The sequence below is a fragment of the Pristiophorus japonicus genome, chromosome 1 (genome assembly GCF_044704955.1).
Source record: "Pristiophorus japonicus isolate sPriJap1 chromosome 1, sPriJap1.hap1, whole genome shotgun sequence".
Taxonomy (NCBI): domain Eukaryota; kingdom Metazoa; phylum Chordata; class Chondrichthyes; family Pristiophoridae; genus Pristiophorus; species Pristiophorus japonicus.
The window spans coordinates 479,576,228-479,591,992 of NC_091977.1; the positions used below are offsets into that span (position 1 = coordinate 479,576,228).

General features: G+C 49.0%; 1 protein-coding gene across 1 annotated transcript in view; it reads right to left on the reverse strand.

Moving 5' to 3' along the window:
* The window catches only part of setd2 (SET domain containing 2, histone lysine methyltransferase), a 232,785-nt gene that overhangs the window by 1,959 nt on the left and 215,061 nt on the right, over positions 1-15,765 (reverse strand). Inside the window, exon 23 of the mRNA XM_070887830.1 lies at positions 7,669-7,890. Coding sequence (XP_070743931.1) covers positions 7,669-7,890 — 222 coding nt within the window. The remainder of the gene's footprint in view (positions 1-7,668; positions 7,891-15,765) is intronic.

Here is a 15,765-nt window from a genome sequence, read left to right on the forward strand (position 1 = left end):
TTTTTGTACATAAAGAAAAGAAGAATGGGCCTTTCTGCTCTGGGATTGTTGCAGACAGTTTGAACTTCACGTCACTGTGCTGTCATTGCATAATTGTGTCCTACAAACAAATTTATATCTTAAAAAAAAAATCACTTTTATGTTATGCCAAATAAACATTTGAAAAATCAAGCTCCACCCACTCCAGTTTGTTGTGGTTATGTTTATTTATCTTGTGATATTCCAGGATTTTCAGTAATCTGCAGATGTGTCTGTTATTCACTAAAATGTAAGTATAAACTTTTCCCCTCACTTCTCTTGAGGTTGGCCTCTTTTGTGGGGTGGGATTCAGAGGCACCAGCTGTCTTCTACACAAGTGTCCATTCTTCATGTCACAGCAGGCTATTTAATCGTGGAGTGCATCACAGCCAAGTCTGATGGTGTTCTCCCCTATAACACGTCTATAACATATCTACTTTCCAGTCACCAGATGATTTAAAAAAAATTAGTTCTTGGGTTGTGGGCCTCACTGATGAGACCGGCATTTGTTGACGTGCCTGAGTGGCTTGTTGGTCACTTAAAAGAGCAGTTAAGAGTCAACCACATTAAGATTTCCCCTTTCCCAAACAAAGGCACTTTATGGGGGTTGCAATAGGCACAAAGCCGTAGTTGGGGAAGCCTCTGTCAATGAGGTAGGTTTTGAAGTTTCTTCTGAAGGCAGGGAGTGAGATTAGGGAGTGTTCTGGAGGGTGAGGCCAAGATGGTTGAAGACTGGAGTGGGAGGGAGGAAGGAACATTAAACTCTGGAGAATTGGATATATACTTAAAAAGGAAACATTGCAGGGCTGTGGGGAAAGAGCAGGGAGTGGGACTAATTCAATAGTTCTTGATGGGCCAAATGGCCGCCTGTGCTTTTATGATTAATGGGCATCTGTGCCAGTTGGACCCGTGTCACATGGGCAGTTGGGTTTCCAGTGTCCATGGAACGTGGAGTCAAAGCTATCAGCGATGAGGGCAGATAATTGTTGGCCAAGAACTCCTCATGGAGTGACTATACCTTTTTAAAAAATGTGGGAGGTGGGGATGACCCTGGAACTATAAATGGTTTGCCCTAATTTAGCTCCTCCCCTGCTGAGGTTTTGAGTGCTCGTGCTGCTTGACTGCTTGTCCCCATCCATCATTAACTGAAAAAAAAAGATGTCTTCAATTGAGATCAAAGTGATTGAGGGAGAATGTGATACCCTGGGTAAGCAGAGCTTCAACAAGCTCGGATTTGCAAAGGTCGGAGGTGAAAGGCTGTGCTCTTGCGACTGGCATTGACAGTTGCTGTGTATGAAACACATTTACTGACTGGCTTAGAGGGGCAGCAGGGTGCTGATGTGGCCTGAGCATTTTAACAACACATTCTTCCCTTCGCTTTCTTTTGTCTGATGGGTGCCAATTGCCCTCCAAAGCTTCACCAACTGTTCAGTCTAAACGTGAGCCTAGGGAGTGAGCTTCAGACTGGCTACAAAGGGGAGGAAGTGATGCTTCAGTTTGTAGCAAGACTTGGTCAGACCCCATAGAGGTGAACTGCATTGTTTTAGGCACTGCACATCAGGAAAGATATATTGGCCTTGGAGGGGGTGCAGTGCAGATTCACCAGAATTATACCAGGGCTTAAGGGGTTAAAATTATGAGCGCATGTTGTATAAACTTGACTTGTTCTCCCTTGAAGTTAGCAGATTAAAGGGTGATCTGACTGAGGAGTTTAAAATGAGGGACATCAATAGGGTAGATACAGAGCAAACCATTTCCTCTGGTGGGGGAATCCAGAACAAAGGGCCTCAATCTTAAAATTCGAGCCAGGCCATTCAGGAGGGAAAGCAAGAAGCATCTTTTCACACAAAGATAGTCGAAATCTGGGACGGCTGAAATTTTCAAGATGGAGATGGATAGAATTTTATTAGGTAAGAATATCAAGGAATCATGGCTGAAAGTCAGGTAAATGAGGTGGTACAGATCAGCCATGATCTAATTGGCGGACCATGCTTGAGGAGCTGAATGGCCTACCCCCAAGAATGAGAAAAGAAAAATATTGCAGTCTAATCCTATCCTCGCTGTCCCAGGAATACCCTGATGCTACCTGTAGCATCCTGATTAGTGCTTTGGCTAAGCTGAGCTCGAACATCAGAAGTGCTTCTGGTCCGTGTATCTCAGCGCTGACCGTTCATTACCTAGCTGAACCACTGAAGGATGCCAGCTGCTTTTAATGGCTCGGTCGTCACATGCTCTGACCAGGAAAGATCCAGCTTTGAACTCTGTCTAGAAAGACAATAAATAATCTGAGTGTCCTGGGCTGATTAAAAAAATCAGCCAGGGCAGCGGATCCTGCTGGAAAGTTCATGGGGCAACAGAATCATCGAATAGCTTTCTGATACTGTGTAGCCTCACACATGCAGAATGCTCATGGCTGTTTACAAAAATGTTGTTCTCGGGACGTGGGCATTGGCAAGGCCACATTTATTCCCCATCCCTAATTGCCCAGAACCCATTGAGTCAAGCACATAGCGTGGGACTGGAGTCATGTGTCGCCCAGACCAGCTGAGGACGGGAGGTTCTCTTCCCCGAAGGACATTAGTCAACCAGTAGGTTTTTTACAACCATCAAACAGTTCTTCATGGTTATTTTTTCACAACTTGCCCTAATTATGAACTCACAAATTAACAACTTTATAACAATCTCAATTTTCATTTATGTGCCAAGGCGCTTCACAGAAGTGTAATCAGACAAAAATGAACCAAACAGGGAGCGATTAGGAGGGACAATCAAATACTTGGTCAAAAGGAGGCGTTTAAGAAGAAGAGTTAAGTGGAGAGGATGAGGGAATTTCAGAGTTTAGAGCCTAAACAGAGTTTAGAGCCTAAACTTAAAAAGGAAACATTGCAGGGCTGTGGGGAAAGGGAGTGGGACTAATTCAATAGTTCTTGATGGGCCAAATGGCACCAATGGTGGGAGGAAAAGAGGTGATGGCGAGGGGGAAAAGGGCAAGTGCAGGAGTTACAGGCCAGAGTTGGAGGAAAGCAGCGTTCTGGGGTGGGGTGGCACGGAGTTACAGGGCTAGTGAGAGGCGCGGCCATAGAGAGATTTGAATAAAGGAGAATTTTAAATTGGCAGCATTGGTGAACCAGGAGCCAATGTAGGTTAGTGAAGACAGGGTTAATGAGACTTGCTGTGGGACAACAGTTTTGGATAAGGTGCCAGATGTGCATTGGAATCATGGAGGGTTTCAGCAGCAGAGAAAGCTAGAAAGACTTGCATTTATATAGCGCCCCAAAGCAACTTTACAACCAATGAAGTACATTGAAGAGAGGCTGAGGGAGAGCTAGAAATGAGCATAATTACGAGGTGGAAGTATGTAGTCTTTGTGATGGAGAGAATATAGGGTTGGAAATGCAGTTTAAATGTAATTCAGAGTCAAATAGGATGCAGAAGTTGAGCCTCAGACAGTGTCTAAGGAGGGGAATGGAATCGGTGGCAAGGGTATGCAACTTGTGACGGGGGCAGAAGACAATGGCCTCAATGATTAACTGGAGAAAATGTTGGCTCATCCAGGACTGGATGTCAGGGAAGCATTCTGGCAACACAGAGGCAATGGAGGGGTTGAGAGATGGTGGAGAGGAAGAGCGGGCTGTTGTCCAGCAGGTGGAAGCTGAACCTATGTTTTTGAATGGTTTTGTCAAGGGGCAGATGTAGATGAGGAAGAGGTAGGGCCATATAAAGTAGACACCTCAAATCACTGGAGAAAAACCACCAACGATGTCTCCGCAAGATACTGCAAATTCCCTGGCAGGACAGATGCACCAACGTCCGTGTTCTCGATCAGGCCAATATCCCCAGCATCGAAGCACTGACCACACTCGACCAGCTACATTGGGTGGGCCACATTGTCCGCATGCCCGACATGAGACTTCCAAAGCAAGCGCTCTACTCGGAACTCCTACACGGCAAGCGAGCCCCAGGTGGGCAGAGGAAACATTTCAAGAACACTCTCAAAGCCTCCTTGATAAAGTGCAACATCCTCACCGGCACCTTGGAATCCCTGGCCAAAGACCGCCCAAACTGGAGGAAGAACATTCGGGAGGGCGCTGAGCACCTCGAGTCTCGTCGTCGAGAGCATGCAGAAATCAAGCGCAGGCAGCGGAAAGAGCTTGCAGCAAACCAGACTCCCCACCCACCCTTTCCTTCAACGACTGTCTGTCCCACCTGTGACAGAGACTGTAATTCCCGTATTGGACTGTACAGTCACCTGAGAACTCACTTTTAAAGTGGAAGCAAGTCTTCCTCCATTTCGAGGGACTGCCCACGATGATGATGATGGGAATTCGAGATAAAGGAGGTCGGTCTCGTAGGTAAGATGAGATAGGACAGAGGATCAGGTCTAGGCCTAGGCTGAGGGCAAGTGGAAGGTGGGGGGGGGGATCTGCAGAGGTTCATTAAATAACTTGTTCGCCATTGGTGATATTTGAACTCACGACCTCCGGGCTGCTAATTCAGTATCAAATCCACGAGGTTACGACACTTTTACCCTCAGTGAGGTTCCGGAAGGCTGGTGGAACCGAAGCCCAGGCAGTGTGAGGAGAGGGGAGAACTGTGAAACAAAAGACAGAGAGGTTGCAGCACTGAAGGCGAGTCTGGGCTGGTTTTAGTCTGACGTCCTGATTGTGTGCATGGAGGTGCTGGGCAGGTAACTGGATCCCACAGCTCCAGGTTAGTCAGGTGGCAACATGCGAAGTCCATCCAAAGCCTCCTCGCGCCCCTTCTCATGTTTGTAATCAGTTGCTGGGCATGTGATTTATTTTCAGTGCTTAGGCTACTGAAGGAAAATGTGCTCCTGTGTGCGCACAGCTCTTCAAACAAAGCATTTTATCCAACCCAGTGTCGTTCTGTTCTGTGTAGCTAACAACAATTTGGAAGAATATTTGTGCCAATACTCCTCCTCAAAGTCACTGTCAGCTTGGGAGGTCCATGTGGTTTAATTACCGTAATATTATAGTTTTTTTTATTCTCGTTTCAAGGTTCATGACAGAGAAAAGATTACCCACTGTCAGAATCAAACCCAGTTCAGGTACAGCACCGGTTAAAGCTCTCTCTTCACTGTCTCATCAAACACCCTCAGGGCAGGTACAGCAGGGGTTAGATATATTCAAGAGGGAGTTGGATATGGCCCTTACGGCTAAAGGGATCAAGGGGTATGGAGAGAAAGCAAGAAAGGGGTACTGAGGTGAATGATCAGCCATGATCTTATTGAACGGTGGTGCAGGCTTGAAGGGCCGAATGGCCTACTCCTGCACCTATTTTCTATGTTTCTATAGAGTAAAACTCTCTCTACATGGTCCCATCAAAACACCCTCAGGGCAGGTACAGCAGGGGTTAGATATAAGTAAAACGCTCTCTACATTGTCCCATCAAACACTCCCAGGGCAGGTACAGCAGGGATTAGGTATAGAGTAAAACGCTCTCTACTTTGTCCCATCATACACTCCCAGGGTAGGTACAGCAGGTATTAGATATAGAGTAAAACGCTCTCTACTTTGTCCCATCATACACTCCCAGGGTAGGTACAGCAGGGGTTCTCTACAGTAAAGCTCCATCTACACTGTCCCATCAAACACCCCCAGGGCAGATAAAGCATGGGTTAGGTACAGTAAAGCTTTCTCTACACTGTCTCCCTGGCCCAGAAATCGGCGCGGTCCCAGCCTGCAAGACCATGAGCAGGCCGGGGCCATTAGAGGGAGCAGCGTGCGGTGGCATACCACTGCAGGGAGCAGCGCGTGTTGCTGCAGGAGAGCGACGGCTACAAAGCCAGGTCACTGATTGCAGTGCGGGCAGGAACAGCAGGAGGGGCGAAGGAGCGGCAAGGGTCCGTAGAGGGAAGTGACCGGGGCCCGGGAGAGGCGTGATTTTGGGGCTCAGAAGAGGCGAGGGCCCAGGGGCAGCCCACACTGCGATATGTATGCATGCTAGGTCCATGCAGCAGAGCTGGTCTCCAGTCGTCTTGGATAATCCTTGCCACTGGACCAAGACCTAGCTCTGTCAAGCCCGTGTGGTGGCTGGTGTGCAACGGCCACCACACGTTAAAAAAATCCATGCACAGGCATCTTCCACCTTTCAAGATGTAGCTCGGGATCTGAAATATTAGGTCCTTCATTGAAACACCTGTGAACTTATCCCTTTTTGGTGTGGATCAAGTCATCCTCGCATCGAGGGACTGCCGATGATGATGATGACACTGTCCCATCAAACACTCCTAGGGCAGGCACAACAGGAGTTAAATACAGAGTAAAGCTCTCTCTTCACTGCCCCATCAAACACTCCCAGGGCAGGTCATTATCATCATCCATAGGCAATCCCTCGGATTCGAGAATGACTTGCTTCCACTCTAAAAATGAGTTCTCAGGTGACTGAAGAGTCCAACGTGGGACCTACAGGTGAATTCATAATGGGGAACAAGGAAATGGCAGACCAATTAAACAAATACTTTGATTCTGTCTTCACTAAGGAAGACACAAATAACATAAAACATAGAAACATAGAAAATAGGTGCAGGAGTAGGCCATTCGGCCCTTCGAGCCTGCACCACCATTCAATAAGATCATGGCTGATCATTCACCTCAGTACCCCTTTCCTGCTTTCTCTCCATATCCCTTGATCCCTTTAGCTGTCAGGGCCAAATCCAACTCCCTCTTGAATATATCAAACAAACTGGCATCAACAACTCTCTGCGGTAGGGAATTCCACAGGTTGACAACTCTCTGAGTGAAGAAGTTTCTCCTCATCTCGGTCCTAAATGGCTTACCCCTTAACCTTAGACTGTGTACCCTGGTTCTGGACTCCCCCAACATTGGGAACATTTTTCCTGCACCTAATCTGTCCAGTCCTGCCAGAATTTTAAACGTTTCTATGAGATCCCCTCTCATTCTTCTAAACTCCAGTGAATACTTTAGGGAAAGGCCCATGCTCTCATACGCCTTGGTGAAGGTGTTGACGATAGCTTGCAGTTCGGCCTCCGAGTGTGCGCAGACGCAAGTGTCGTCTGCATACTGTAGTTCAATGACAGAGGATGGGACGACCTTGGATCTGGTCTGGAGGCGGCGGAGGTGGAACAGATTCCCACCATATAAAATAGACACCTCAAATCGCCGGGAAATACCACCAACGATGTCTCCGCAAGATCCTGCAAATCCCCTGGGAGGATAGACGCACCAATGTCAGTGTTCTCGCTCAGGCCAACATCCCCAGCATCGAAGCATTGACTATGCTCGACCAGCTCCGTTGGGCAGGCCACATCGTCCACATGCCCAACACGAGACTCCCAAAGCAAGCCCGCTACACGGAGCTTCGACACAGCAAGCGAGCCCCAGGCGGGCAGAGGAAATGCTTCAAAGCCTCCCGCCAAAGTACTAAAGCATGACCGCCATGCTTTACTGTTTCGGCGGCAATTCCATTTGCTCATGTTGCCTTGTTGTTCTTCAGCTGTCAGATGGCCTGTTCTACCTTGTGCCAGGCTGGGGTTCTGCTGAGATGGTGGCGGGTAGCATGCTGTGGGATGGAGTCGAGGACACTCGTGTCGAAGACAGAGTCTCGGTTAAGATCTTCAAAATGCTCCTTTCAACGGGCACTGCCTATCTCTCTGTCATTGTAAAGTACCTCACCGTTCTTGGCCAGCAGTGAGGTAGGGCCTTGGGTACTTGGGCCATAGGTGGTCTTGACTGCGCTGAAGAATGCTGGATCTCCTGTGCTTTCTCCACCCACTATCTGTTCTTTAGGTTGCGGGTTTTTTAGGTCATCTTCAAGTCCGACTGCAGGAATCTGTTCCACCTTCGCCGCCTCCAGGCCACATCCAAGATCATCCCATCCTCTGTCATTGAACTACAGTACGCAGACGACACTTGCATCTGCGCACACTCGGAGGCTGAACTGCAAGCCATCGTCAACACCTTCACCGAGGCGTATGAGAGCATGGACCTTACATCTGTAAGACAAAGGTCCTCTACCAACCTTATCCCGCCACACAGCACTGTCCCCCGATTAGCAAAATCCACGATGAGGCCTTGGACAATGTGACCCATTTTCCATACATCAGGAGCCTACTGTCAGCAAGAGCAGACATTGACTGCGAAGTCTAACATCGCCTTCAGTGCACCAGCGCAGCCTTCGGTCGCCTGAGGAAGAGAATGTTTGAAGACCAGGACCTCAAATCTGACACCAAGCTTATGGTCTACAGAGCAGTAGTGATACCCGCCCTCAGAAACGTGGACTATATACAGCAGACACCTCAAAATGCTGGAGATGTACCACCAGCGCGGCCTCCGCAAGATCCTGCAAATCCATTGGCAGGACAGACACATCAACGTGCACTTTTGGCACAAATACATGACCTCATTTCTCTTATCTAGAAGGAGGAGAGCATGCCAGGAGATGTCAGGGACACCAGGGTAGTTACAATAGGGGTTATATACAGTAAAGCTCCATCTACACTGTCCCATCAAACCCCCCCAGGGCAGATAAAGCATGGGTTAGATACAGCAAAGTTCGCTCTACACTGTCGCATCAAACACTCCCAGGGCAGGTACAGTACAGGTTTGATCCTAAGTAAAGCTCCCTCCCTCAACATCATCCCATTCAAGGATTCTGAGTATTGGCTAGATAGTGTCAGACCTGCAAGTTCTATGTGTCTGGCCATGAACTTCAATTAACCGACCCCTGCAATCTAGTTATCTGGGCCATGAGCTTTAATTAGCTGATCGGCAAGGTAGGGTGGCTGGTTATAGAGGTGGAAGTAATTGGTCTTTATGATGGAGTCGATATAGGGCTTGACATCGGGTGGGGCGAGAAAAGCAATCTGTGGGAGGAGAGTGTTGATCGTAACTGGGATTGAAAAATATATTTTTGGTCTTCAGATGTTGAGTTGGAGGAAGTTGTGATTCATCCAAGACTGGATATCAGACAGGTAGAAGGATCAGGAATGGAGAGCAGGGAAGAGGTTGAGCTGGGCATCATCATCATCATCATAGGCAGTCCCTTGAAATCGAGGAAGACTTGCTTCCACTCTAAAAGTGAGTTCTCAAGTGGCTGTACAGTCCAATACGGGAATTACAGTCTCTGTCACAGGTGGGAAGGAAAGGGTGGGTGGGGAGTCTGGTTTGCTGCATGCTCCTTCTGCTGCCTGCGTTTGGTTTCTGCATGCTCTCGGCAACAAGACTGGAGGTGCTCAGCGCCCTCCCGAATGCTCTTCCTCCAATTAGGGTGGTCTTGGGCCAGGGACTCCCAGGTGCCGGTGGGGATGTTGCACTTTATCAAGGAGGCTTTGAGGGTGTCCTTGAAGCGTTTCCTCTGCCCACCTGGGGCTCACTTGCGGTGTAGGAGTTCCGAGTCGATATGAAAGCTGGCCCCATCTCTGCAGATGGTGTAATTGATGGGTAGCATATGGGAAATGAGGAGGAGAGGCCAAAGATATATCCTTGGGAACTGCAGAGTTAACGGGCTGCGGAGAGAAGGGAAGCTATCACTGGAGATACTCTGGCTACATTTGAATAGGTACAAATGGAACCAAGCGATGGCTGTCCCATGGAGCTGGATGACGGAGGCGGGGTACTGTCGGACAATGGCATGGTCAACTGTGTCGCAAGTTGGAGAGAGAGGACAAGGATTGTGGAGATAATTGCAAGGTGTCTCCTCTGGTGACTCCAGAGCCTGTGACAGCCACATTTTTCTGCTGCAGCTTCTGCATCTGAGCACAGTGAAAAGAACAGGAATCAGCAAGATCTTATTTGTTATATATGTGGCCTTGTATTTGCTCTGTATAGCCACCAGAGGATTCATCCCCTGGAGTCCCAAGGGATCCCATAATCCCTTGGGAGCACAGGTATTTAAGGAGGCCTCACAGGTTGGAGAGGCACTCTGGAGACCTGCAATAAGAGACTATGGTCACACATTACTTTGAGCTCACAGTGTTCAGTCTGACTCTTTCTCCATACACAACAACTGGCGATGAGATACAGATAGCGAACCCAAAGATGCAGAGAACAGTGGGCATCCTGGAGAAATTTTCGGAGGGAGATGATTGGGAAACTTTTGTGGAGTGACTCGACCAATACTTCGTGGCCAATGAGCTAAATTGGGAAGAGAGCACTGCCAAACGAAGGGCGATCTTCCTCACCGTCTGTGGGGCACCAACGTATGGCCTCATGAAGAATCTGCTTACTCCAACGAAACCCACGGAGAAATCGTACGACGGTTTGTGCACAGTGGTCCAAGAGCATTTGAACCCAAAGGAAAGCGTTCTTATGGCGAGCTACCGGTTCTACACCTACAAAAGGTCTGAAGGCCAGGAAGTGGCGAGCTAAGACGCCTTGCAGGACATTGCAAATTTGAAGGACATTTGGAGCACATGCTCAGAGGCTTTTTCATACTTGGCATTGGCCATGAAACCATACTTCGCAAACTTTTGACTGTAGAGACCCCAACCTTGAGTAAGGCCATAGCGATAGCCCAGGCGTTCATTGCCACCAATGACAATACGACGCAAATCTCTCAGCACACAAGTGCTGCTACAAGTACTGTGAACAAAGTGATGTTGTTTTCGAATCATAACGTACAGGGCAGGTCACACGTCCGCAGATGACTCAGGGTCCACCATCAAGGGTGATGAATGCAAGGCCATTAACACCTTGTTGGCGCTGCGGGGGTGATCATCGTTTCCATTCATGCCGATTCAAAGAGTACGTTTGCAAGGGCTGTGGAACAATGGGACACCTCGAACCAGTGTGCAGGCGAGCTGCACAGCCTGTTAAACCTGCAAACCATCACGTTGTAGAGGAGGACAGATCCAGGGAGGATCAGAACGAAACAGAGCCTCAGATCGAGGAGGAAGAGGTACGTGGGGTGCACACATTGACCACGAATTGTCTCCCGATAATGCTGAATGTTGAACTAAATGGACTCCCGGTGTCAATGGAGCTGGACACGGGCGCGAGCCAGTCCATCATGGGCAAAAAGACTTTTGAACGGTTGTGGTGCAACAAGGCCTCAAGGCCAGTTTTAACTCCAGTTCGCACAAAACTAAGAACTTACAGTAAAGAACTGATTCCTGTAATCGGCATTGCTACTGTAAAGGTCTCCTACAATGGAGCGGTGCACAAGCTACCACTCTGGGTGGTACCGGGCGATGGTCCCACGCTGCTTGGCAGGAGCTGGCTGTGAAAGATACGCTGGAACTGGGACGATGTCCGAGCGCTATCGCCCGCTGACAACATTTCGTGTGCCCAGGTTTTAAACAAATTTCCTTCTCTGTTCGAACCAGGCATCGGGAAATTCCAAGGAGTAAAAGTGCAGATCCACCTAATTCCGGGGGCGCGACCCATCCATCACAAGGCGAGAGCAGTACCGTACATGATGAGAGAAAGGGTAGAGATCGAGCTAGACTGGCTGCAAAGAGAGGGCATCATTTCACCGATCGAGTTCAGCGAGTGGGCCAGTCCTATTGTCCCCGTCCTCAAGGGAGATGGCACAGTCAGAGTAACCATCAATCGTTTCTCCCTGAAGGACCAATACCCAATACCAAAGGCCGACGACCTCTTTGCAACACTGGCGGGAGGAAAGACATTCACGAAGCTGGATCTGACTTCAGCCTACATGACGCAGGAACTGGAGGAATCATCGAAGGCCCTCACCTGCATCAACACGCACAAAGGTCTATTTGTTTATAAACGATGCCCATTTGGAATCCGATCAGCGGCGGCGATATTCCAGAGAAACATGGAAAGTTCACTGAAGTCGGACCCGCACACCATGGTCTTCCAGGATGACATCTTGGTCACAGGTTGGAACACAGTCGAACACCTGCAGAACCTGGAGGAGGTTTTTAGTCGACTCAACCGCGTGGGGCTCAGGTTAAAACACTCAAAATGTTTTTCCTGGTACCTGAAGTGGAGTTCCTGGGAAGGAGGATTGCGGCTGACGGCATCAGGCCCACCAACGCGAAGACAGAGGCAATCGAGAACGCACCGAGGCCACAGAACGTGACAGAGCTGCGGTCGTTCCTGGGACTCTTGAACTACTTTGGTAACTTCTTACCGGGTCTCAGCACACTGTTAGAACCACAGCATGTCTTACTATGAAAAGGGGCAAATGGGTTTGAGGCAAAAGCCAAGAAAATGCCTTTGTAAAAGCGAGAAAATTGTTGTGCTCAAACAAATTTCTTGTGTTGTATGATCCATGTAAGCGTTTGGTACTAGCATGCAATGCGTCGTCATATGGCATCGGGTGTGTATTGCAACAAGCTAATGATTTCGGGAAACTGCAGCCGGTTGCTTATGCATCCAGGAGTCTGTCTAAGGCCGAGAGAGCCTACAGCATGATTGAAAAAGAAGCGTTAGCGTGTGTCTATGGGGTAAACAAAATGCAAGAATACCTGTTTGGGCTAAAATTCGAATTGGAAACGGACCATAGGCCACTTATATCCCTGTTTACCGAGAGTAAAGGGATAAATACGAACGCATCGGACCGCATCCAGAAATGGGCGCTCACGTTGTCCGCATACAACTACGCCATCCGCCACAGATCAGGCACAGAAAACTGCGCCGATGCTTTCAGTAGGCTGCCATTACCCGCCACGGGGGTGGAAATGGCGCAGAGTGCACATCTAGCCATGGTTATGGAAGCATTTGAGAATGAGCAATCACCCGTCACTGCCCGGCAGATCAAAACCTGGACAAGCCAGGACCCCTTATTATCTCTAGTCAAAAGCTGTGTGCTTCACGGGAGCTGGTCCAGTGTCCCATTGGAAATGCAGGAAGAGATAAAGCCGTTCCAGCGGCGCAAAGATGAATTGTCTATACAGGCAGACTGCCTTCTGTGGGGCAATCGAGAAGTGGTCCCCAAGAAGGGCAGAGACACCTTCATCAATGACCTTCACAGTACCCACCCAGGCATCGTAATGATGAAAGCTGTTCTGTATCTGTAAAGCATGCACTCCCATGTTCCGCCACCAGGAACGCATCCCCTGAAGTCCCAAGGGATCCCAGCATCCCTTGGGAGCACTGTATATAAGCCGGCCCCTAAGGCCTGTTCCTCACTCTGGAGTGTCTTAATAAAGACTGAGGTCACTGTTACTTTAACCTCCCTGTGTGCAGTCTCATCTGTGTTAGGAACACAATTACTGGCAACGAGTATACGAATTCAACGCAAAGATGCAGCAAATTGTCGGCATCCTGGAGAAGTTCTCGGAGGGTGAGGACTGGGAAGCCTGTGTCGAACGACTAGACCAGTACTTTGTAGCCAATGAGCTGGACGGAGATGGAAGCGCTGCAAAAAGGAGAGCGGTCCTCCTCACAGTCTGCGGGGCACCGACCTACAGCCTCATGAAGAATCTTCTGGCTCTGGTGAAACCCACAGATAAGTCATATGAGGAGCTGTGTACACTGGTTCGGGAGCATCTTAACCCGAGGGAGAGCGTGTTGATGGCGAGGTATCGGTTCTACACGTGCCAGCGATCTGAAGGTCAGGAAGTGGCGAGCTACATTGCTGAGCTAAGGCGACTTGCAGGACAATGTGAGTTTGATGGCTACCTGGAGAAAATGCTCAGAGACTTTCTTTCTGGGTATTGGCCACGAGACTATCCCACGAAAACTTTTGACTGTAGAGACACCGACCCTCAGTAAGGCCATTGCGATAGCACAGGCGTTTATGTCCACCAGTGATAACACCAAACAAATCTCTCAGCACACAAGTGCTAGCAATGTTCATAAATTAACTGGAACTGTGTTTGCGAGCAGAAATGTACAGGACAGAAACCACAAGTCTGCAACTGCCAGCAGGCCTCAGGTGACCCAGATGACTCAGAGTCCCCAACAAAGAATGAATGCAAGGCAATTCACACCTTGTTGGCGTCATGGAGGCTTCCATTCATGCCTATTCATGCCGCTTCAAAGGGTATGTTTGCAAGAGCTGTGGAACAATGGGGCACCTCCAACGAGCTTGCAGATGAGCTGCAAGCTCTGCAAAACCTGCTAAACACCATGTGGCAGAGGAAGATCGGTCCATGGTGGATCAAAGCAATTTCGAGCCTCAGAGAGAGGAGGCAGATGCTGAAGTACATGGGTTGCACACATTTTCGATGAAATGTCCACCTATAATTCTAAATGTAAAATTGAATGACTTACCCATAGTCATGGAACTGGACACTGGCGCTAGCCAATCCAACATGAGTAAAAAAATGTTTGAGAGACTGTGGTGCAACAAGGCACTCAGATCAGCCCTAAGCCCCATCCACACGAAACTGAGAACATACACCAAAGAGCTTATCACTGTCCTGGGCAGAGCCATGGTCAAGGACACCTACGAGCGCACGGTGCATGAACTGCCACTCTGGATTGTTCCAGGCGATGGCCCCACACTGCTTGGATGGAGCTGGCTGGGCAAAATGCGCTGGAACTGGGATGACATCTGAGCGCGATCACATGTCGATGAGGCCTCATGTACCCAGGTTCTTAACAAATTTCCTTCCCTTTTTGAGCCAGGCATTGGAAACTTTTCCAGGGTGAAGGTACGGATTCACTTGGTCCCAGAGGCACGACCCATTCACCACAAGGTGCGAGCGTTACCTCACATGATGAGGGAGAGAGTGGAAATCGAGCTGGACAGGCTGCAACGCGAGGGCATCATCTCCCCAGTGGAGTTCAGTTAGTGGGCCAGCCCGATTGTTCCAGTAGTCAAAAGTGATGGCACGGTCAGGATTTGCGGCGATTAGAAAGTAACTATTGATCGTTTCTCGCTGCAGGACCAATACCCGCTACCGAAGGTAGACGACCTATTTGCGACGCTGGCAGGAGGCAAGACGTTCAACAAGCTCGACCTGACTTCAGACTACATGACGCAGGAGCTGGAGGATTCTTCGAAGGGCCTCACCTGCATCAACACGCACAAGGAACTGTTCATCTACAACAGATACCCGTTTGGAATTCGGTTGGCTGCAGCGATCTTCCAGAGAAACATGGAGAGCCTACTCAAGTCGGTACCACACACAGTGGTTTTTCAGGACGACATATTGGTCACGGGTCGGGACACCGTCGAGCACCTACAAAACCTGGAGGAGGTCCTCCAGCGACTGGATCGCATAGGGCTGCGGCTGAAGAGGTCGAAATGCGTCTTCATGGCAACAGAAGTGGAGTTTTTGGGGAGAAAGATCGTGGCGGACAGCATTCGGCCCACAGACGCCAAGACAGAGGCTATCAGGAATGCGCCCAGGCCACAGAACGTCACGGAGCTGCGGTTGTTCCTGGGACTCCTCAAGTATTTTGGTAACTTCCCACCGGGGTTAAGCACCCTTTTAGAGCCCCTACACGTGTTATTGGATAAAGGTGAGAACTGGGTATCGAGAAAAAAAACAAATAGTTGCTTTTGAGAATGGCAGAAACATTTTATGCTCCAACAAGCTGCTTGTATTGTATAACCTGTGTAAAAGACTTGTGCTAGCATGTGATGCATCGTCGTACGGAGTCGGGTGTGTATTACAACAAGCTAACATTGCGGGGAAGTTACAACCTATTGCCTATGCCTCCAGGAGCTTGTCTAAGGCCGAGAGAGCCGACAGCATGATTGAGAAAGAGGCATCAGCGTGTGTGTTCGGGGTAAAGAAAATGCATCAGTACCTGTTTGGCCTCAAATTTGAGTTGGAAACTGATCACAAGCCCCTCATATCCCTGTTCGCTGAAAACAAGAGTATTGTGTTCCTAAGACAGATGA